The 22736-nt window shown below is 48.7% G+C and overlaps 5 protein-coding genes across 6 annotated transcripts in view; 3 read left to right on the top strand and 2 right to left on the bottom strand.

Moving 5' to 3' along the window:
- LOC117586809 (trichohyalin) overlaps positions 1 to 3573 on the top strand; it is a 44123-nt gene extending 40550 nt beyond the window's left edge. The window contains exons 6-7 of one of the 2 annotated variants that reach the window (XM_034277083.1): positions 62 to 286; positions 1155 to 3573. In XM_034277083.1, the coding sequence (XP_034132974.1) occupies positions 62 to 286; positions 1155 to 2751 (1822 nt within the window). In that variant the 3' untranslated portion in view covers positions 2752 to 3573. Of the gene's footprint in view, positions 1 to 37; positions 287 to 1154 lie in introns of both variants that reach the window. The other variant, XM_034277082.1, reaches the window with a different exon arrangement.
- On the bottom strand, positions 174 to 12434 carry LOC117586811 (HIV Tat-specific factor 1 homolog). The gene is made up of 7 exons (XM_034277085.1): positions 12297 to 12434; positions 4275 to 5357; positions 4019 to 4221; positions 941 to 1107; positions 695 to 881; positions 491 to 627; positions 174 to 434 (listed from the first exon to the last, which is right to left on the bottom strand). The coding sequence occupies exons 2-7, from the start codon at positions 5347 to 5349 to the stop codon at positions 314 to 316; spliced, it is 1890 nt and encodes a 629-aa protein (XP_034132976.1). The 5' UTR covers positions 5350 to 5357; positions 12297 to 12434; the 3' UTR covers positions 174 to 313.
- Positions 8077 to 12484, top strand: LOC117586807 (X-linked retinitis pigmentosa GTPase regulator). The gene is made up of 5 exons (XM_034277079.1): positions 8077 to 8217; positions 9190 to 9399; positions 9465 to 9680; positions 9744 to 12242; positions 12326 to 12484. The coding sequence occupies exons 1-5, from the start codon at positions 8079 to 8081 to the stop codon at positions 12448 to 12450; spliced, it is 3189 nt and encodes a 1062-aa protein (XP_034132970.1). The 5' UTR covers positions 8077 to 8078; the 3' UTR covers positions 12451 to 12484.
- Positions 12485 to 12869: 385 nt separating this feature from the next.
- LOC117586814 (adult enhancer factor 1) lies at positions 12870 to 18037 on the top strand. The gene is given in 3 exon segments (XM_034277087.1): positions 12870 to 13126; positions 14204 to 15316; positions 15385 to 18037. Coding segments are annotated over 2 exon segments (1473 nt in total). The 5' UTR covers positions 12870 to 13126; positions 14204 to 14466; the 3' UTR covers positions 16008 to 18037.
- A 254-nt stretch (positions 18038 to 18291) lies between these two features.
- Positions 18292 to 20914, bottom strand: LOC117586810. The gene is made up of 3 exons (XM_034277084.1): positions 20052 to 20914; positions 19319 to 19984; positions 18292 to 19254 (listed from the first exon to the last, which is right to left on the bottom strand). The coding sequence occupies exons 1-3, from the start codon at positions 20847 to 20849 to the stop codon at positions 18418 to 18420; spliced, it is 2301 nt and encodes a 766-aa protein (XP_034132975.1). The 5' UTR covers positions 20850 to 20914; the 3' UTR covers positions 18292 to 18417.
- Positions 20915 to 22736: the final 1822 nt, after the last annotated feature.

The raw sequence follows: 22736 nt of genomic DNA, 5'->3' as shown, positions 1-22736 counted from the left end.
TATTTCCGTTGATTTAACGCTTAAGCAACAATTCTAGCTATGTGCAACTTATCTCCAACAGCGAGCCCAACGACAACAACTGCGCCGTCTACGATCCGAGTCTCAAGTACCGCTGGTCGGCACGCTCCTGCCCGGACAAGCTGCGTTTCATCTGCCAGCACAAGATGCCAAAGGTGAGCGAGGCCAACCGCTACAAGATCTACAATCGCTGGAATGCCACCTATCCGAATGAGCGGGCCAATGAGGTTGTGCTGGAGATCATCGATCGCAACGACAAGGATCGCAGGTATGGCCACGCGTTCATCGCTAGCCCCTAAGCACTGACACTCTCCCCTTCTGCGTTCTGTTTATCCTGCTTATCCGCCTCCTCGGCTGCCAAGTACTCATCCCATTTGGACAGGCGCTGGTGTGCCTCCACCGCTGATTCATCGATTCTGAAAAGGGGTTGACAATTAGCTTCCGTTTCTGTTTTGGTTGCTTTTCCACTCACTTGTATTTGGTCTGGCCATCCCAGTGATCAGCGCTCAGCTGGCGCTGTCCAAAGAAACGTCCCTGCATCATTTGTATTACCATATCGGCCTCCTCTGGTGATGACATGTTGACCTGTGCAATGCCCTCTGGATGACGCTGAAAAGTGAAATGCAGAAGGGTAAAGAGTGATTCTTTCTCTGAGTTTTTCTTTTGCCAAACTCACATCGTAGATGACAACTTTGCGGACCACGCCGCACTTGCTGCACTCCTCCCGCAGGTTGTTTTGGTATTCCAGAATGAGTTCCACTTCCTTTTCAAAGAGCTCTGGCGTAAATAGATTCTTCAGGATGACGGTCTTCTCATGCTTTGAGCGTTCGCCGCGCATCTTGTCCGGTCGCCAATCGAATAATCTGTCAACGAATAGGGAATACTTTATAGAATATCTTCTTCTAGTGGGAGGACTACTCACTTTTCCTTCATTTTTTGCATCTTCTCCTTGTCCTTCTTCTTGCGTTTGGGTTTCAGAGCGGGATTATATTCGCCTCGCATCTGGAACTGGGCACGCTGCACGCGTATCTTGCGTCCCCTCAGATCATAATCATCCAAGATCTTCAGTGCCAAATGAACAGATTCCACCTGCAACGAGACATACATCAATTAATAATTATTCTTCCGTCTTGCAGATATCATCGTCGTGTAAAGGCCGAGGGCAGCGATGAGGAAATGATTATTCCCGGTCGCCGCAAGAACAATCGTCGCAATCAGCCACGCAACCGTCAGCAGCCGCAGCAGCAGTCGCCACTGCACCCCAACGATGTCAACTCACACCAGAGGGAGCCGCATCCCCAGCAGCAGCGTCCACGCAAGCAGCGTCCACGTGTCTCGACCACCACTGTTGCTCCCACATCCGAGCTAGCACCCGGTGCCCTGTCCAACAGCCACAACAATGATGTGCTGCCCGCCTCGCCTACGCCCCAGCAGATGACCCAGTACGATCGCAAGCTGCAGCGCCAGCGTCAGAAGGAGAGACGCCGCCAGCAGCGCAAGAAGGAGCGCCAGGAGCAGAACCGCCAGCTGCGTCGCGAGCGCCAGCGCAAGCAGCGTGAGGAGCAGCTGCGATTGCAGCGGGAGCGGGAGCAGGTGCAGCAGGAACAGCCACAGCCCGAAGTGCAGGAACTGCGCGTGCGAGCGGCCAACCATGAACAGAAGGAGCAACAGGAGAAGCAGCTGAAGGAGGAGCAGCTGCAGCAGGAGGAGCAGGAGCGGCAGCAGAAGGAGAAGCAGCTGCGGGAGCTCAAGGACAAACAGCAGCGTGACCAGCAGGAGCGCGAGTATCAGCAGCGACTGCGCGAACGCGAACTGGAGCAGCTGAAGCAGCGGCAGGCGGAGGAGGAGCGTCGTCGCACGGCCGACGATGAGGCCGAGAAACTGCGCCTGGAACGCATCCAAAAACAGCGAGAGCGTGAGGCTGAGCAGCGTCGTGCACGCGAGGAGGAGATGCGCAAGCAGCGGGAGGAGCAGGAGGAGATCGATCGCCGAAATGCCGCCGAACGGTTGGCAGAGGAGAAGCGACTGCGGGAGGAGCACGAGAAGCGCATTGCCGAGGCCAACTCTGAGCAGGAGAAGCAGCTGGCCGAGGCCCGCGAGAACAAGCGGCGCGAGGAGCAGGCCCTGAAGGAGCAGCTGCAGGAGCAGGAACGTCAGCGCCAGGAGCAGATCCGCCGCGAGCAGGAGGAGGAGGAGAAGCGCCTGCAGTTGAAGCGCCTCGAGGAGACGCGCATCTTCGAACAGCGCGAACTGGAGCGACTGCACGAGGAGAACAAGCGGCGGGAGGAGCTGCAGCGTGCCCGCGAGGCAGAGATTGCCGAGCGTGAGGCCAACGAGAAGAGGCTAGAGCAGGAGGAGGAGCGTCTGCGCAAGGAGATGCAGGAGGAGGAGCGTGCACTGAAACTCCCGCTGGAGAAGGAGATGCGCGAGGCAGAGGAGGCGCGCAAGGCCAAGGAGGATGCCGAACGTCAGGAGAAGGAGGCCAAGGCAGCCGAGCAAAATCGCAAGCTGGAGGCAGCCAAGAAGGCCGCCGATGCCTTGGTCCAGGCCACGCTCGAGGAGAAGCGTCGCGAGTACACCTCACGCATCTCGGCCCTGAGTCCCGAGGACCAGAAGAAGTTCATCGAAATGCGCAAGCGGCGCAAGCAGCTCAAAGAGCAAAAGCTGCGCGAGCAGAACGAGAAGAAACTCAAGCGGATACAGCAGGCCATGCGATTGAACGATGCCGAGTAGAGGCGACACACTCGCAGATCCCACAACGCCTCCTAAACATATCTCTTCCAATCTCCTTTACAGAACGTCGCACTAATCCCCGCTACTAACCGAGACATATCGTTCGGAGAATTGGTTCACAGCACAACCACTGGGCCGATTCCCTCTTTATTTTAATTGCTTTTTCATTTGTTGCTTTTAATGGAAGAAAAACAAAAGAAAAACACGCAAAAGTATTATTTACAAAGGAGATGAAGGGAAGGGAAGGGAAACGTTACGGAAGAGAAACCCCAGTTTGATTTTGCATTTGATCCGCAGAAGAGCGATGGAAAATTTCGGAAATCGTTTCGAGAGTGTTCCGGAAACCACTTTAATCTCTATGGGAACTTCGCGCTAGCTCTATGTAGTACTGTACAGTAAACATATATACCATATATATGATATATATAATATCTATAGGTCTAGGATAGACACACACCCACAATGGCATACACAGCACACCCACAGCCACAGCCACAACCACCCACACGAAGTATAACCATCAACTATATAGAATATTGAGCAATTTTAGAGCCCATCACACAGAATTTTAACAACTAGAGAGCACACACAGAAAATATGTATGGAAATATATCATAAAACTATAGACAAGAATGGGAATGGCTGGAAGATCGATTCCTCGTTTGAACCCAATGCAAAATGTATCCTCGAAATGTGCGGCCTTGAGGAGAAGGCAACGTAGAAGCAATAATTTACTAAGGAAACCCCTTTTGATAATACAAGTATCCCATGTACTAACTATTTAGGTTATAATATAATGATTAAAGTATGTTTAAATGTAAATTTTTAATGTATTTTTTAATACCTCAAAAAGTGGATGGAAGCGCGAAAAGTATCTTTCTAACATTTTATTTTGTTTAAAATGAAAAGAATGAAGCTAGAAACGAAGCAAAAGCAAAAGCCGAAGCAATTTTATAGCCAAGTAAAATGCATTTTAATAGTACACTAACCAATTTTAAATATTATTATTACCTACTATATATAATAAATAAATATAAAACACAACACCGAAGAGTAAAGAAAGAAAAATGAAAGCGAATCTACATGAATAGTCAGCGAAACTTAAGTCAAGGATCGGCATCAGAAATCAGCAATCGGAAATATGAAATCGAATGGATAAACATATTCTAATATTACCATATAATATTTATGCAAGATTAAATCTACAGTTTAAGCCACAGCAAATAAAGTGAAATAAAGAATAAAGTTTGAAAGAATAACTCCTCACCTTGATGTAGTCGCAGAGGCCATCGCCCTTAATCTGACCATCAGCCTCCGTGTAGAGCTTCAGCTTGGGCTGCTGCGTCTTTGGGTCGCGCATAACCATGCCACACTTGCCCATTAGCTCAGCAAACTCCTCCTTGGTGATGTCCAGCGGGAGATTGGATACGTATACTTTGGTGTTCTGTGACGGATCCATTTCGAACCATTCTGCAGGGGAAACTCATATTAAAAGAAGCTTACAGGTTTGCCTCACAACTTACTTGGTGGCTCTGGTGCCTTTCGCTTGCCCAGCGCTGCTGCTGCTGCTCCAGATTCCTCTCTGGCCATGGCTGCCTCTGCCTCGGCCGTCATGCGCTTGAGTTCCTCCTCTTTGCGCTTCACCTCGGCTGCCTCTTTGTCGGCCTTCTCCTTCTCGCCGGCACTCGTGTTGTCTATGAATCCGTAATTCATTTGATACTGCGCCATGAAGTCGTCATCGATCTTCGGGAACCAGGCTGACTTTTCAGCATCCCACAAGTAGACGGTGCCATCCTTGTCCGTGTAGGTGCGTTCCCCTTGCTCATCCAGCTTGTAGACGGCATCCTGCTCCGGCTGCTGCTGCTTGAGCACCCACGTATGCTGATTCTCATCCCACTTGTAGTGCTCCGTCTCTGTCTGCGTCTTGGGCAGCCACTGCTTCGTCTCGTCGCACCACTTGTAGAACTCGTTCTCGTACGGGTCCTCCCCATTGCCACCCTGCGGTAGCCAACTGTTTTTAATGTTGCACCATTTGTACTCCTGCTTGGTGCTGGGATCCGTGTAGATGGCATCGCCATTCTCCGCATAAGTCACGTGTTCAGCGTAGGCGGCAAAATCCTGATGCGGTTGGGTTTCCTCTTCCTTTTTGGCTGCTGCAGCTTTCACCTTGGGTTGGCTTTCATTCTCCTTCTTTGAGTCTGCTTCATCCGCTGCCTGGCTTTGGCTTTCATTTTCCTTCTTCTTGGCTGCTTCAACCTCTGCCTGGGCTTCGCTTTCATCCTTCTCCATCTTGTCTGCTGCATCCTTTACCTGGCGTAAGCTTTCAATCGGCTTCTTGGCTGCTGCATTATCTACCTGGGGTTGGCTTTCATCGTCATTATCAGCTTTGGTTTCACACTCTGCTGCGGCCCCCTCCTTGAGCGCCTCTTCATCGTTAGCATTCGCGTCTGGGGTTAGAATGGTGGGTGTAGGTAAAGGTGTAGGTGTGAGTGTTGGTGGCATTCTCTCATCCTCTGCTCCGATGTCGCCTTCCTTAGTTACAAGTTCCGTTTCGGGCATCACCTCCGCCGGCTTCTCCTTCCCTTCTGCGTCGCTCATTTTGTGTTCTGTAATTAACGCAAGCCGAAAAGTAGACTACATTTAGTTGCTTCCTTTGTGGCATTTCCTGCTGCTGTTTTCCTTTCTGCCGCGTGGGCGTGACAATCGTCTAATTCCCAGCTAATTTCATATATATATTTTTCCTTTTTTCTCTTGGTTTTTGTTGCTTGCTTAAACAAATAATCAGGGGCGGCCGCTCCGGGGCCACGTGAAACAACAGAGAAGCAAATTGCAGGTACGTGGAACGTGCTCATATCGCTTGACATTGAAGGAAAAGAAAAGTGTGTGGGAAAAAGTGTGGGAAAGCGTGTGTTTCAGGGTGTGGGATGGGCGCACATTCCAAGAAGACCAACACGGCAAATAACAAGTTTGCCTTTCCTTTCCTCTTCCTTTACCTAGCTGGTAAACAATTTACACAATGATTGCCATTTTCACCTTCCACTCGGACTCCAGTGGTGGCAGCGATGCGGCACTTTTGTGTGTGCAGTGTGTGTGTGTGTCAAGCATTGAGTCGGGTAATAAAACGAAATGAAAAGCGCACGCCACAATCGTGGGGAGCTTCAAGAAAAGACCAACTCAAATCCCAAAGCCCATCCCAATGCCACAAAAAACAAAAAAAAAAAAAGGTAAGAAAACAGGAGCACAGGCTGCCATCCGCTCCACCCCTACTGAAGGTCAAGCCGACTAATTTGAGAGAGAGGGAAAGTGGTGTAGGGGTGAGGGGGTAGAGCTGCCTGTTCCTCCAATCGATTGGGAGGTTCAATCAACCTTTTGACCAGAGGACTACTTGACTCGAGAAGCCCAAATAGATTCGTCAAACGATTCGACACAGTGCCAGGCATTACCTGAGACCTGCGACAGCTGACTTGGGGCGCCTTTCCTTTTCCCATTTACGTCATCAGTCACAAACATGGCATCTCTTTAGTGGCCCAATCGAAGAGAGTTCAATGTACTTTGGCTAATTGTCACGACTTTACGCCCATCACTAAAAATAGGCAGAAGGAAAACACTCACGAACCGAACCAAAACACAACACAACAGAACCGAACTGAACAGAGTTCAACGCTCAGCAAAGGGCAACATTTGCATGCACCTCAAAATGGAACGGAACGCATAAGATTTGCTTTTTGCCAACTCAGCGGATGAACGGAGCACGAGGAGGCGTATGGCAGGAGGAGGGGCAGCACGGATAACTGGCACATTGGCCGGCATGTGGGCTGGGGGGGTGTTCTAATGGCATGCAACAGAGAGAGAGAGAGAGAGAGAGAGAGCGAACCAAACTGCAGCTCCAACAGAAGCCAACAGTAGCCAGCAGCTATTGCATTTTGCAAGGCAAACAACTTTGTTAGAGGATTCATAAATTACATAGACATTCGAGTAGACCCCGTCGCACTCGTGGGGCGTTCATGTTTCGCCAAAGTGCTGCAGGAGTTTTACATGCATATAGTATAAGTGTATACATCTACATATAGAAAGTTTAGTTTTCCCAATTGAGGCTAAAGCCGAGTCAAAGAAGCCTGCCAAATGGTTAGAAGAACTAGAACTCTAGCTCTGGCCTTCTGCTGTTATCCTTTTGCTTCGGAAACACCTTTAACATTTCATTCTCTTGCATAAGTCATATATCGTAATTGCAATGTAACCTTCTTAGAACTCCCACAATAAAATCAATTAATTGACGCAAATTGTCTGCGAAAGTCTGCAAATGTGAGGAGTCGTAGCCCGAAGAGCTGGCCAGAGGATCTCCCCTGCCTTTTGCCCCATTTTTAATGACGATTAGGCCATAAAAACGAAAACAGAACTACTTCAACAACTTCACAGGAAGAACGCCCCAAAGAACGAATTAATTAGGTTTCTTTTCTGTTGAGAAATGTGTCGCGAATTTTCGTGGCACACTTTTACCTTTATGCAAATGTCAACAGGTCAAGTGGACGGCTAGGGGGGCGCTGTCCAGCCCCAATTTGCATTCACCTGCACATACAATATATATTAATGCTATTCTTAAGATTACCTTTACCCCCTCGCTCGCTGTTGTATTCTGAGAGATTTGCAAACATTACTCACAAATGCCATAAATATTTGAGAAAGAGAGAGGAAAGGAAATCCCCCACTGGAGCTCTCCCTCCGGTAGAGTGGAATAACTTAACTTGACTAAAATGTTGCCTGGGGTTGGGGTGACTCACTGGCAGGACAGGCCTCCACCCTGGCGCACACCCCCTCCTGCACAAAGCGAGCCAACGACCAGGCAAGCAGCAAGCCTTTTTTCATAGCATACTTATACGGGCGCAAATGGCCCAATATTGATGGCAGCTCTTGTGGGAGTATTAGTGTGTGTCTGTGTATGTTTGTGTGGCTAGAGGCTAGAGGCTAGACCTAACTCCTGGCTAGTCCTGACTGACCAGAACAGACCCGACACGACCAGTACGCGCTGAAACGTTCAACTGACCAGAAGTGCCGGGTCCGGGTCAGAAGCCGCAAAGCCTGAACTCCGCTTATAACTACCGTCTGTCCCCCTACTTCCTGTGGCCGGTCGTTCGGTCAGTGCGGCGCACGCAACTCCAAATGGCATTATTGTGTATACAAAACGATAGACATATATGAGGAGCAACTGCAACTGCAGCCGGCAAAAAATAATATGCAAAAACCTCTCGCTCTGGCAAATCAATAAAAACGGAGACCAAATCTAAAAAGTGTACTCTAATATAATAGCCGAAAAATAAAGAGTAAACGACATGGATATACCCAGCACTGGTGCCATATTCACACTGGGCAAATCCCATTTGGCGGAGAACACCCAAAGTTATTTCTACATTAAAAATGATCCTGTGAAGCGTCTGATATCGGGTCCACACCAAAGTGCAGTCATATGCGGTAACTACAACGAGTATTCGGTCAGAAGAGTGTGACCCCAAGACCCAAATTCCTTCTTTTAGTAGCCACTTCCTGTCTTGCCTGTCGGGCTGTCCATTCATTGGGGTTCTCCGCAGTTCAGACTGTGGTCAAGTGGTTCAAGTCAAAGTGGATTGACGGTGGTTCTTCGTGTCTGGCTGCCTGCCTCTGCATTGCATGTTTACTGCAATTTTCTTTAAATAATCATAAGGTACCACCAGCACACAGCCCACCATAGCACCCCCGCACGGGCACTTCACTTCACTTTCACTTTCCTGTTGGCCCAGTCTTGAGGGACAGGAGTGGGCTCTAGCCCCGGCTATTGAATGGCTAAATTATAGCCTCCCACCACTTTGGACAAATTGGTGACCAAGGATTAGGTAGTACTATCATCTGCGATGAGTTTTACCCAATTTAGTACCAAATTTGTCCCACATTTGACCCACATTACATAAGCTTAACCAGAGAGAGAGAGAGAGAGAGACTTCTGGCCAGCCAGCAGGTACTCCGAAGCACTCCCAATCACGGCAGCACACACACTATAATCCTGTACATTATTTTGGTATCCTAATGGGGTCAGGCGCAACGTTAAAAAATACCTGAAATATGGAGCAAACTCACGAACCGAAAAACTGAGAATTGAGAGCTGAGAACTGAGAACTGAGGAGAAACCCGCCACCAACGAAAGCAGTCCAAGTCCAAGTCGTAATTGAAGCGTGAAGTCGAACAGTCAAAAGGGATTTGGGGCTGTCCCGAAACGAAATGAAACGAAACACTCCGACTCACAATCAATAAAAGTCAAGAAATGGGAACCACACCACACCCTGTCCCTGTCCCTGCCCCCTACCCCTAATCGTATAATAAAACAATAGAAAAAAGCAACAGCTAAAAGCCATAGCAAATGTCATACCTCCACCGGCTGCCACCTGCCACCGTTTCTTATCTCAATTACAGAATCTGGCCGACTATTTGTTTGGGGCGAGAATCACTTTGGACAGCTGGGAATTGGCGGCCACAGTGGCACCACAGCCAGCGCCAAAAGAGGCAACTCAACCACCAATGGAGATATAATCACAAAGCCCACATGTGTAAAGGCCTTGAAAAGTCTCGGATTGAAGATCTGCGATGCAGCCTTTGGCAACAATTGGTCCGTGATGCTAACACGTGAGTAAACAAGGGAGCGGGCGGCAGGTGGAACATTTCTTTACATTATTTATCTACCAAAATAGACTCGAATGAAATCTTCTTTACGGGTCGCAACATCTTTCCGGAGGATACGCATGTGGCACAGCATTTTATCAGCGCACAGGTGGAGCAGCAGCAGTGTGCCATCATACGGAAACCCTTTCGGTTGGAGGAGTTCGATGACTATCTGTCCAAGAGCGAGGAAACGGACAACTTCTTGTCCGTGCAGGCGGGCAACGAGCACTTTGCCGTGCTGACCAGTGAGTAAAGCCAATTAATTACAGGATTATCCCTCTCTGAATGGGAGTTTGCTCTCTCGACAGCCACTGGCCGCCTGATTGGCTGCGGTTCGAATGGCCAGCAGCAGCTGGGCGAGCTGGAGGCCGACTACGATGGCCATCCCGTGGAGATTAAGTTGGATGCCACTGTGCAGCAATTTGCCTGCGGTCCAGAGTCCACGCTGGTGCTGACGGCCAGCGGCAGTCTCTTCCTCACGGGGCACCTCAACGAGTTTGTTTTTCCCAAGTTCACGGAGCTGCAGAAGAACCTCTCGCCCACGGAGCAGATTATCTTCATGCACATATCGAAGGCCAGCGAGATTTACATCGTGAGCAATGTGGGCAACATCTACCGCAGCTTCGAGTCGGTGCGGAACAAGAGCCTGGTCTTCCAGCGCTTCTACGACTACGACAGCGAGGAGAATGGCCCCATTTGGAAGCTCCTGAAGGGATTCTCCTTTTACGCGGCCCTCAGCAAGGCCAACAAGTTCTTCACGACCTTCTCGGAGAGCGGCCACCACCTGAAGACCTTTCGCGAGATCTCCAAGTTCAAGAATCTCCGCCTGCTGGACATTGCCGTGGGGGATCAGCACATTCTGGTGCAGGGCATACCCAGATCATCGATGGCCTCCGCCTCGGTGGGTGTGAGCAACAGCTTCGTGCTGCAGCCCAAGGATGACAATGGAAACGTGCTGGAGCAGGGCAGAAACAGCAGCGGCCGCAGCCTCACCAAGCAGAAACAGGTGGCGGAGGAGGTGGAGGAGCGGGCCACATCCACAGCCATGGGTGCGGGCGTTGCTGCGGGAGTGGGCACTGCAGTTGGCACAGCGGCAGCCATGGAGGCTGTGAAGCATTTAACAAATGGAAATGAGCCAGAAGAGGCAGAAAAAGACAGCAAGAATGAAGTGCAGGCAAAGGAGGAAGCGAGGGAAGTGCAGGCCGAGGTGAATGGCAACGAAGAGGAGCCAATCTCTGGCAGCCAGGAGGAGGAGCAGCAACCAACAAAACCTCAAAGCGAAGACCACAAACAAATGGAGCCATCGGCACCCATGGAGAGCCCTAAGAAGCCCATGGAAAGTCCTAAGAAACACATGGAAAGCCCCAATAAATCCATGGAAAGCCCTCAAAAACCTACAGAATCCCCCATTAAGCAGATGGACTCAATGGATAAGCTACCAAGTCCACCCACGCATACGCCCACACCACCACCCAAATCGCCGACAGATTCGATTGGTTCGCTGCAGTCTGCACGCTTTGTGCAGCCTCCGCAGAAACTGGAGGAGGGCAGCCAGGAGAAGCAAACGCTGCGTCCACGCACACCATATCCAGACAGCAGCAATGGCAGCACTCCACAGACCGTGAAAAAGACGCCCATAAGGAACTTCTCGTACGAGGCGGCCATGGATCATGACCATCTGGAGAGAACGTCGCCCGAGCTGGTGGATAGCCTGGAGACGGTGGAAGAGGTCTCTGCCCCAGCCACCATCCAAGTGTCCACGCCCACGCCGCCCACAGAGGAGGATGAGCAGCTGGCGGTGGAGATAACCACAACGAAGGACTCGCGGGACGGCAGCAAGGTGGTCAACGAGATTCGATTCATCAACAACGGGGTGGATGTCACGGCCAAGGTGGAGGAGCAAATGCCGGACACATCCCTAGAGGACTCGACGGAGGAGCTAGAGTCGGATGCCGAGCAGATGCTGCAACAGGTGGAAGAGCGCGTGGAGAAGACAGTCGCCGAGCACAAAGACGAGGCAGTGAGGGCCACAGAGGAGGTCAGGGAAGGCCTGGAGTCCAGGCGAGACTCGATCCAAACGGCGGTGAAGAACGCCGCTCAGGGAGCAAAGAAATCCATGGAGGCGGCAGGGGAACGCATGGCCACAGGCGCTCGCGGCGCAGTGGATGCTGTGGGCGATGCAGTCGGGGCGGCGGGCAAGGGTGCCCAGCGGATGGCCAACGATGCAATGCACGCCATGGAGCAGGCGGGAAGCAGTGCAGCGAAAGCAGCCTCCGAAACGAAGGACTCCATGGGCAGGGCCATGGATTCGGTGACCAACAAGATCTCCACCGAGGTGCTTGGCGCCAAGGAGAACATCTCATCGCTGTTTCAGATCAAGGCAGCCCGCGAAGCAGATCCGCACACCACGCCAGTGTCCACGCCACGTGGCGACGATGAGGAAATGGATATTTCCTCGAAGGATGGCGGCCCCAAGACAAACACGACCGTGGGCTCTGGCGAGGAGGATGAACGCACGACGGCTTCTGTGAACTCTAACCACAACTCTGCGGGGAATGGGAATCGAGCGCACTTCGAGGAGAGCACGCCCTTTGAGCCGAGTAATCCGTATGACGATCCCCTCGATGCCGTTGTGGAGCGCAGCAAGAAGGCCATGCAAGAGGATTTGCGAGCAATGGAAATGCAAGCGAACTCACATGTCCATGCGGTTGCGCACAAAACGGAGGAGGAAACAAAGGGCTTCGTTCAGCAGTTTCTGGATAACGTGCGGCTCTCATGTCGCAACGAAAGGGCCGTCGATATTCAGGGTAAGAAATTGCAGTTATTTCTGTCTGAAATTATATATGTGTGTGTGTATTTACCTGAAAACTTTGTTTGCCTTTGATTTCAGATGAGACGCGACCGCCTCCGCCGGCAGCAGCGTCGCACCACAACAAAAACAAAGTCAACAGCGAGCTGAGTTTAAGCAACGGGCATGGCGAGCAGCAGGCGTCACGTGTTTGCACGATTTTATAAAACTTGCACTACCACCCACAACACTTTTCTAAGCAATTGCATTTGATTATAAAGTACAATTTAACGAAAATAAAGCAAACAATTTGCATTAACAATTTCTGCAGCTCTTCTTCACAAACTATCGGCTATCGATACATCGATGCTTTTCCAGCTCAGTGTGCACGTACTCTGGTCAGTCACGAATATCAACAGTTTGCCGAATTGACAGTTGACACGAGATTAACCCATTGTCGACCAGTTGATAGAAATCTTGATCCCAATAAGAATTTTAAAACACAGTCTTAGCTGTTCGCCTGTTGGAATATATGAAGGTTGACTGAGTGGCATATACGAAAAGAACTTAGTCTATTTCATTAAGCTTTTGGTATATTGCGGTATATTTCTGATGGTCAGACGGCTCATTTAAGCGAAAAATCCGCGGTCACACTGTACGCGTAAAAAAAGAAAAGAAATATTTGTACTATTTTTCTAACATTTTTACTCCTTTTTATAAATGAACACACAGCAACAAATAATGCTCGAAAGCCTAGCTTTAAGCAACTGATAGCGGAACGCGTGCACTCTCTTCCCCTGCCGAGACCCAACACAACACACTCGAATGCGGAAAATGATGTAAAACGGGGGGAAATCTAAACCTGAAAGGCCCCACACAACAGCAGAGGCACAAAATGGAAAGGTAGGTCAATGTGTGGGCGCCACAATTATATATACCAGTGTGAAAAATCCAAGACTGCCAACTGCATGGCACAATTGTCTGGCCAAAAGCAGAGTGTTTTAGGCATTAGAACAACAATGAACATTAAACAACGAGCTCCAAAATAGAGATGTCTGCCTCCTAACCTCAAACGAGCTTTTACAGTCAATGCCAGTGTGTGTGTGTCCATGTGTGTGAAGGTATGTGCGTTCGTGTGTGCTGTGCGAGCGACTGAAAGTGGTTGTCGCTTATGGGCCGCAACGAGGGGGCAAAGGCAACGTGTTAGTGGAAAAACTGCTTTTGAAAAAAGGGAAAATTTTTCACCACAAAAGCCCGCCCAAAAATAGTCCCGCCCCACAAGGAAGTCCCCCACTGCCCACTGCCAGGACACTCGCTATGCGAAACTTTCTCTAATTGGATTACGATATTGGCCATTATATATTTATATTTATTTGGGAAACACATGTAATTGGCGAGAAAGTAACACGCTGTCAATTCAACCAAAAAGATACCTGAGAGATCGTACGTGAGTATGCTGCATGTGTGTGCATGCCTGTGTGTGTGTGTGTGTTGCGAGAGAGGTTTTTTGTTGGGGAAGGTGGTGTGATGGCAGGGGCAGGGGGCGGTAGGGAACCTGTCCGAGCGATGGGGACGTAAAAACCAGAGCTCTGAAAGTTACATGCATTTGGGCGCGCGCGCGTATTTATTTTGTTTAAAAATGCATAATCGTCGTGTTTTATAATTTATACGAAAAGAGAAAAACACATTTTAAAGGCAGTCTGAATAGAACTCTTTAGAGGATAGGATGGTGGGATGGTGGAATAATGGACTGGAATGGGAAGGGCTCTGCTCTCGGTTCGGGAAGTGTGTCAGCCATTGAATAATTTAGATTTATAATTTCGCAGTTAGGTATTTCGTGTCGTGTATTTGTGTATGGGGGAATTCCTCACATATTTTTGCATACCAAAGCGGTGGGCAACATCGACTGATGAAGCCGCCGCCGAGCCACTAGCCCAACAACTTACTAATCCCTCTCTCCTCTCCGCTCTTCATTTTCAGGCACTAACCAGCACCAACAAACCAACACCAATCACCACCCAGCAGAAGCAACCAAGATGAATCTGTCGTGGCGCTTTTGAGCATCAATCGATCTTAGTTTGTTCGCCAACTTTCTGTTCAAGAAGTGCGAGCCCAGTCCGCGCCTACGATTCCGATTCCGTCTGTCAGAGAACTACACCTCATCCCCCGTTTCTCCCACCCCATCCAGAGCCTAATCCAACTCCTTCACGCACTCCCCCGATCCAGTGCACTGGTAGCTGCCCATGATGCATATCAAGAGTTTGCCCCATGCTCATGCCCACGCCGCTGCCACGGCGATGAGCAGCAACTGTGACATTGTTATTGTGGCCTCTCAGCCGCAGACGACAATTGCCAACAACAACAACAATGATACGGTCACACAGGCCACTCATCCCGGTCATGTGTCAGCGGCGGTCCAACAGCAACAGCAGCAGCAACAGGCGCAGCAGCATCACCAACAGCAGCAGGCGCAACAGCAACAGGCTCAGCAGCAACAACAACAGCAACAGCAGTCCTCTGGGCCACCCTCAGCGCCACCAGCACCAGCGGAACTTGCCGCCTTACCCTTCCAAATGCATCTGACTGGGATATCGGCGGAGGCGCATAGTGCCGCTCAAGCTGCAGCCATGGCGGCTGCTCAGGCCGCAGCAGCTCAGGCAGCGGCGGCCGATCAGCAACCGCCGGCGCCTCCACCGCATCTGGTGCATCTGTCCACGCACAGTCCGACCATGTCGAATGATCACTATATGGCCAATGGCCATGGTGAGCACCAAGGCGAGAGCGCTGGCAGTAATGGAAACTCGGGCGGTAGCGGTGGCGGCGGCAGTGGCGCGAGAGATCAGGAAAAGCCCTTCCACTGCACCGTTTGCGATCGACGCTTCCGGCAGCTGAGCACACTGACCAATCATGTCAAGATCCACACTGGCGAGAAGCCCTACAAATGCAACGTTTGTGATAAGACCTTCCGTCAATCGTCCACGCTGACGAACCACCTGAAGATCCATACGGGGGAAAAGCCCTACAACTGCAACTACTGTCCCAAGCATTTCCGTCAGCTGAGCACTCTGGCGAATCATGTCAAGATCCACACGGGTGAGCGACCAACCAGCTATGGCTGTCCCTGGAACCCTTCCCAAACTAATCCCATACCTCATTTGCAGGTGAAAAGCCGTTCGAGTGCGTCATATGCAAAAAGCAATTCCGGCAGTCCAGCACGCTCAACAACCACATAAAGATCCATGTCATGGACAAGGTCTACGTTCCTGTCAAGATCAAAACGGAGGAGGAGGAGGGGTGACTAGGACGGATGGCGTTGGCGGGGCATCATCAGCAGCAGCAGCATCAGCAGCACCATCATCTGCCGCAGCAACAGCAACAACATCCGCACCACCAACAGCCGCCGCATCCGCATCATACGCCTCCCCATGCCCATGCCCACCACATCGATCATCAGCGAGGAATAACCATTACCACTCTGCCCTCCACCACGTCTGTGGCGCAACACCAGCAACAGCAGCAACAGCAGCAACAGCTCCTGCACCATGGCAATGGCAGTTCGCCCCACCATTTCAATGTGGCCTCGTTGGGTGACTTGTCCAGCGCCATGCAGCTGGGAGCTGTCACTGCGGATGGGAACTTTGTCACCATGAATGGAGTGGTGGTGGGCCGCATTCAGCACACGCGCGAAGAGCTGCAGCAGCTCGGAGTGATTAAGGTCGAGTCACCATCGAATGGTGTGACCACTGTGCCGACGTCAGCGGCGTCGTCAACGCAGCGCGAGTGATGAGTCGATCAGCTGCTCCTCGAGTGTATGCTCAAGGCCGAGCAGGAGAAGGAGGAGCAGCGATCGAGCAAGAAGTGAGCCATGTTTGGTGTGTACGCATACGTTGTTGTTAGTTGTTTAATTGTAGCGAGCATTGTTGTTGTTGTTAAGGTTTAAATGTGTGACTAAGAAACTTACCAAGATGAATGTATAGCAAAACGCTTCAAAAGTAGCTAACCGGCAGACCGCCAACACCACAGCAGCAGCACACAGCGCTCCCCCTGAAAACCTGAAAAATCCCCCAAACACGAAAACAGAACAGTAACTAAAAATGAACCAGAAGAAAGCAACCCCAGATCCTTGAAGAAGTGCTGCTGTGTGGCAGCGGCAGCGGCAGCCCCAGCCCCAGCCCCAGCCCAACCCAAACCCCCAACGAGGCAATAGTTTAACCCCACTTCCTATTCACATAAAACAAAACCTAATCGTAAAGCGTAGCTAGGAGCAGAGCTAGAAAGAAAACTAAAAGTACTAAAAACACTATTAAGGGAAAAGTCATTGCGTTAAGTTGATAAAATGTGAAATAGGCAAAGCGTAAACTAAATGAAAAGGACAGGAAAATAGCTTCACAAAGTGCAAACACTTTTAAAATTGTAATAACCACTTTCAGATTGTTTAAATTAGCATTTAACATTGAAGGGAACTTGTACAGACCTGACTTAGTCAGAGTTTCCAGTGGTTTATCTATTTTTTTTTATGTACTTTCATTCAGCAGAAACCAACCGCTTGGGTAACGATTTATGCGGGTGTACTTCGGTCGTCTGGGTTGACACAAATTCAATTTGTTTTATTCAATTCCTAGCATAATTATTTAATTTATAATCTTAGAGGAGAACAACCGATAAAGGGATAAAACCGCTAACGAAAAAAAACAATTCTTATAGTTTTTAAGTGGTCGAAGTGCAGAGAGCCATAGTTTGTAATGAAACGTTTTGTTAATATTAATTGATTAGTTGTAATAGTTATAATTTTACATAATTGGCAAAACTTGGAAAAGAAGAGCAAGTCGCGCTAGCCTTCGTCTAAATATTAGTTACGCTACTGAAGTAAACCACAAACTAATGCTAATGCTATGATAATGATATGATTATGCGATAGGAGAAGCGAAGCAAGTTCTGTACAAAGCCCAACTCCAATTTTTTGTATGTATAAATCGAGCAGCACAGCGCCGCGGTGGTAAGGAGAGAATTTACCCAAAAATCAATTGTAAATCAATCAACAAACATTTTTTAAAGCGAAAATAATATTTTCTAAAAATATAATTTGGCGACTATTATTTTATTTGATGTTCGTCGAGCCTTGCTTTTAGCTCTTCCTTCCTCCCAACAGCCCCCCGACTGACACTTGTTGTGTATTCGCATCGTTCGCGATAATTTTAAAAACTGCTGCACGGGTCAAGCCCTGCGATCCCTGCGTCATGCAAGTTCCTATAGATTTCAAAGCGCAACAAAACGAAAACAAAAACTAAAATGTATACGAAATCAAATGCAAACCGGGTGAAGGAGCTACACTAGACAAAACCCCCTAGAATATATTGAATAAATACTAAATAAATGTTGATAAATGTGTAGTGTTAACGAATTGAAACGAAACCAGCAAGAGAATAACTAAACCCATCCCCCCACACACACCGCAACTGAAAACCTAGCAGAGTAATATTCTAAATAACGCTTAAGGTCGTGCCACTCACACTTGCGTCTCTCAGCAGCCCGATGGAAGGCTGATGGTAGTATGTGGAGTGCATCGAATAAATGTCAGAGATCAGAGATCACCCCTTCCTGCTTCCCTTCCTCACACCACTCACCACCATCTTCATCTCCCACGCGTACGTACGAAGTATATTTTATAAATAAATAAGTGACGTAGTGAGATTAGCATTTAAGAGCCCAACTTATGGTTAGTTGAGTGTGTAAAATGTAAAACTGCAAAGAATTTAGACATTAAATGAACAAAGACGAACGAAACGAAGGGGAGAAGGAGATCTGCAAAACAAAACAAAAAGCAAAGCAAAATGCTTAAAAAACAAAACGCGATAATATTGTATAACTATACACCTGCATATACACACACACACATAGTACGTGTATATGTATATTTATAAATGCGTAGTAGCTGTATTTATATGTAAATGTGTGCGTAAATGTGTATTTAGTTACAGCAACAATATATATATAAATATATATATTTGCAAAGGAGAAATACAGAATCGAAAAACTATGAAATGAAATGGCAAATGAACTTAAGTGCATTATTTTTTATATATATACTTCATTATTGATCACCGCCCAGCGCTTCCTTTCAGCTTAACTTACAATTAATAACTTCACAATTTCCACTTTTGGTTTGGCTTAAAACATACTTGGAACACACCTCTCTAGGCTTTATCGGACTCCGCGACTGGCGATGATCGCGGCGTTCCCGGTGGTGATGGTGGCTCATCGTCGCACAGGAATCCATTGAGATAGGACAACCAATCGTCCACATCGATTTCCGACTGCACTTCCTTAACGAGCACTCGGCGCAGGTAGCGTATGTAACGCACATCGTTGCTGTAGCGAACGCACATCTCGGGCAAGTTGATTTTGGCCACTGGCAAATTAACCTTGGGCCTGCCCAAAATCACCTTCGTGTTGAGGCGCTTCTTCCAAGTGTGCACTTCCTTTTCCATTTCGTTCAGCTCGAAGACCTTGAAAGTTTCGCCAGTTACAATGCCCACCGGAGTGGCCAGTGGGCTGCTGGTTCTCGTCTGTAGTGGCTGCACCTGTTCCTTGCCCTTCATAAACTTCCAAAATCCCTCCAGATTCATCCACTTGTCGTAGTCCTTGAGGGCGTTCAGTAATATGCTCAGATAATCCTCCCGCGACAACTGCTCATCGTCTTCGTCTTCGATCTCGCTCCTTGGCTTATATTTCATCCACTGCCTGTCGTTGAACTCATCACAAACCTTCTTTGGCCCGAATGGCACATTTCTGGGGAAGTAAAAGAGCTGCAGAAAGTGATCCGTGAACTCGAAGCGAAGATACGGCTGCTCCAGCAGCGGAATGCTCTTGACGTAAGTGCTGATGTGCGTGGGATTCTGTGACTTGAATATCTTGAAAAACTCGGCAATTAACAGGCGGGTCTGCGGTCCCAGATTCGGGTAGGTCACAGCGTTATCCACATACTTGAGCTCAGCCGTGTTGCTGACTTCCACAAGAAGTGAGATGAGGCGCTGGTAAAACAATTAACAAGATTAAAGAGGAACATGTAGGATCCCATATAAATTATAGACTCACCTGCAGAATGCGCAGTCGATCAGGGTACATGGACTTTCCCGCAGCCAAGCCGAACAATCGCATAACCTGGCGCACTGTATCCGTGAGCCGCACTGTTGCCGACATTCCAAAGACATGGATGGCAAAGGGCTTTGTCTCCTCGTTGAACATCTCCGTTTCGGACTGGCGCAGACGGTTGTGGTCCAGCCAGGAGAGGAACTCCATTTCCAGCACCCAGCAGAGCATGTTCAGCACATCGCAGAGCCGTGACAGGCGCGCGCCCGGCGACAGAACCTTGAAGTCATCCAGACAGAGTTTGCCACTCACCCAGTCGTACTCCTGCACATGCTGCAGAAATGCGGTGTCCTGTGACATGTCCATTTCTTCCTCCTCCGTGTAGTTGTACACGTGCTCCTCGTAGGACTTTGTGTACTCGCGGATATCCTTATCGCTGCATTGCGGCAAGAGCTCCTCCAAGAGATCCAAATAGAATTTTACCTTTTGCGGCGCATTGGGGGAGCGCTCGCTACGAACTGCCGGATTGGGCACGCGTAGGAAATTCAAGTAATATGGCCGCAAGCATGTCCAGCAGGGCGGAAAGGCATCGACTAGTAGAAAGAAGGTGCGTATCACCTTGGCATAGATGGCCGCCAGCTCCTTGACACTCATCTCTTTGGCCAACAGAATCTGGAAACGGAAAGGGACATCCGTGGGACATTATTTCCCTCAGTTCAGGGTAGCGCATTCTCCTTACCATGGCCATGTCCACGAGCCTGTCGAGGACACCATCTCCCGGATACACACACTGCAGCGCCATCATCTCCAGCATGTCCAGAAACGTGTCGTAGTGGTGGCCACTCAGCGTTTTCTTCAGATCCTCAGCCATCATAAAGTTGGGCACATCCGGCAGCATGGCAGTGCGATGTTTGTCCTCGCATTCTCTCGTATTCTGCAGACACCTGGGCACACATGCACCCGGCAGACGGCTCTCCGACTTCATGTACATATTGGAAATGTGCGTACGCAGATTCCGTCGCCAGTCCATCTTCTGAGCTGGCAGCGCCTTCGATGTCCCCTCCTTCGATTTCTTCATTTTCTTCCTCCGCTTCTCTGTGGTTGCATTCATGCGCTCATTTGTGGTTGAGTCCGATGAAGCGCCATCGACATCCATCATCTCCGGCGTTTCCTTGTCCGCCTTTTCAGCTGCAGCGTCGCTCTTCTTGGAGGCGTCTTTCGATTTGTTTGGATTAAATATTACAGTGTCCACGCTGTCTGTGTTTATATAGTCTGGATTAAACAGCACAGTATCCACACTGTCGGAGTTTCTGTCGTTACAATTAAATAGGACAGTTTCCACACTGTCAGTGTTCTCGTGTTTAATGCCTGACTCCTTGGATGCCTCAATTATCTTCAATTTGCTTTCGATGTCCCGCGTACTATCGGCAATATCATCCAGTGAAGTGTCTCTCACATTAGCCGCGTCTTGGGCATCTTTCACAAACTTGGTTACCTCTCCACTCACAGGCAAAGTTACACCTTCAGTTGTGGACATAATGGCGCTTAAATTACAACAATTTATATAAATTTATGAAAATAATTCACATAGCTCCGCTTTGTTTACAATTTACAAGTGTGACCGCGGTTTTATCAATCAAATATACCGCCAATTCTTCAGAAATATACCAAAATGTATCGAAAACGTAAGATCTTTACGTTACTCTTCAGTGCTATAAAATTACATGAGTTCGATTATGATCTGAAGCAGCACTGATAAGTTTGAAAATGACTTAAAAATTCCAATTGATATGAACAAGATTTTCTACAATCACAAATTTACATAGATAGCAAAGTCAAACACCACCCAATGGCTGACAGAACAAGTAAATGCATGCATTAATTACAACTTGAACCAAAATCCACAACAAGAACGTCCACGCACTCTGCTAAAAATCCAAATTTAGAATTTAAATACAGCAATTAAGCTGATTTATATGCATGTACCAGTGATTGCATTGCTGCTAGCACAATTCGAGACCCCCGTCAGTGGGTCTGGGAACGGCAAGTGGAAAGAATTGTGGCCAAACTTTTGGCGCCATTGCCGTTGTCGCGTATGCAAATTCGTAGCCAAAAAAAATGGCAAGAGCAGACCACAAGACAACATTTGAAGTCGGGCATGCAATCTGGTGCATGGATTATCCATAGTTTTTTCCATTGGTTTTTGGTCAGCAATGCCCGCAGTGCCACGCAGATGTGTTTGCCGCCTTAATGAATTGCCTTAAATGTCAATTACCATTGGCCTTATCGCCCGTTTCTTAATAAACGCCAATTATTGTGGGTTCTCCTGCACTCCGCACCGCTGATTGTGTGTTTAATTAACGATTTACTCGTACGTTTTATTGCTACTGCTACTGCTGCCTGCCTGCCTGCCTGCGGTTGCTTTGCCACTGATAATTATGATCTTTGGGACAAGTAATTACAATCAATCGGTTAACAGATGTTGAGACTTGTACGAGTACGAGTCTGGCCGTGGAACTGCACTCTGAATGCGCATTTTTAATTGACTTTTTGAGCATTGAAATTGAAAATTGGAAATTGGTTTCCCAATGTTTTTGCATATCGTTTGCCGGTGGGCGGACTCTTGCTGGCTCTTCAAACACGATTAAATGGCTCGAAATGGCTTGCTTTTGGTGCTATTGGATAGGGTGCAGCCTTGAAATTCTTGGATAATCATTCGACATTTGTGGGGCAATGTGGGAACGGGAGGTGTGGCATCTTTTAGATGTTCTTTTTGATCTGCTCTTGCCACCAACTCTTATGCGTAACATGCGTAAGTCATGTCAATATTTATTGCGTGACCATTGCCTGGGATACTTAATCATAAAGTGCTACCGCCAGCCATCGCTGATCGCTGATCGCCGATTGCCAGCGTCCAAGCCACGAGACGTTTGCTGGTTGCTGTTTGAATGTGCGAAAACGCGGGTTTGCGTTTTCTATCGGCGGACAGTGTGTTATGTTGGTGGAAATAAAGCCGAGCAGAACATAAATTTCACACAAACTTCAAAGACTCAAGAGACAGGGGACACCATCAAGTGCACCTACACAGCCAGCCAGCCAGCCAGCCAGCAGGCGACTGCAACAGCGACTCCTGGCCAAGTGTCGAGGTGCCAATTAAGGCTACACACACACTCTCCGCATGGATATCGAGTTTTGGGACCAGGCCAGGCCGCAGTGTCATTTGATTCTTGTGGCAGCGGCTGGCGCGTTTCATGCGCCTTTGACATGCAACTGGGGCCCCGCGGGCCATGCTGCAAGCAGCCTCCATGCTGCGTCGGCATAGTTTACACGAATCAACAGGCAGCAGCAGAAGAAAAAAAACAAACAAAAAATTACGAAATTTGTCGTCTGACAAAAAGGCTAGAAAACGATATAAATTAAATTT

This window comes from Drosophila guanche, unplaced genomic scaffold (assembly GCF_900245975.1).
Source record: "Drosophila guanche unplaced genomic scaffold, DGUA_6, whole genome shotgun sequence".
Taxonomy (NCBI): Eukaryota; Metazoa; Arthropoda; class Insecta; order Diptera; family Drosophilidae; genus Drosophila; species Drosophila guanche.
Note: the sequence above shows the minus strand (reverse complement) of the source record. Positions and strands in the feature narration are given on the sequence as shown.

Coding starts and splice junctions, on each gene's coding strand:
- LOC117586811 (XM_034277085.1), bottom strand. CDS start 5,349: ATGAGCGACGCAGAAGGGAAGGAGAAGCCGGCGGAGGTGATGCCCGAA. Junction 4,222..4,274: donor AAAGGCACCAGAGCCACCAA/GTAAGTTGTGAG, acceptor TTTCCCCTGCAG/AATGGTTCGAAATGGATCCG. Junction 435..490: donor GATGGCCAGACCAAATACAA/GTGAGTGGAAAA, acceptor ACCCCTTTTCAG/AATCGATGAATCAGCGGTGG.
- LOC117586807 (XM_034277079.1), top strand. CDS start 8,079: ATGGATATACCCAGCACTGGTGCCATATTCACACTGGGCAAATCCCAT. Junction 8,218..9,189: donor CCAAAGTGCAGTCATATGCG/GTAACTACAACG, acceptor TCTCAATTACAG/AATCTGGCCGACTATTTGTT. Junction 9,400..9,464: donor TTGGTCCGTGATGCTAACAC/GTGAGTAAACAA, acceptor CTACCAAAATAG/ACTCGAATGAAATCTTCTTT.
- LOC117586810 (XM_034277084.1), bottom strand. CDS start 20,849: ATGTCCACAACTGAAGGTGTAACTTTGCCTGTGAGTGGAGAGGTAACC. Junction 19,985..20,051: donor GGCTCGTGGACATGGCCATG/GTAAGGAGAATG, acceptor TTCCGTTTCCAG/ATTCTGTTGGCCAAAGAGAT. Junction 19,255..19,318: donor ATCGACTGCGCATTCTGCAG/GTGAGTCTATAA, acceptor TTGTTTTACCAG/CGCCTCATCTCACTTCTTGT.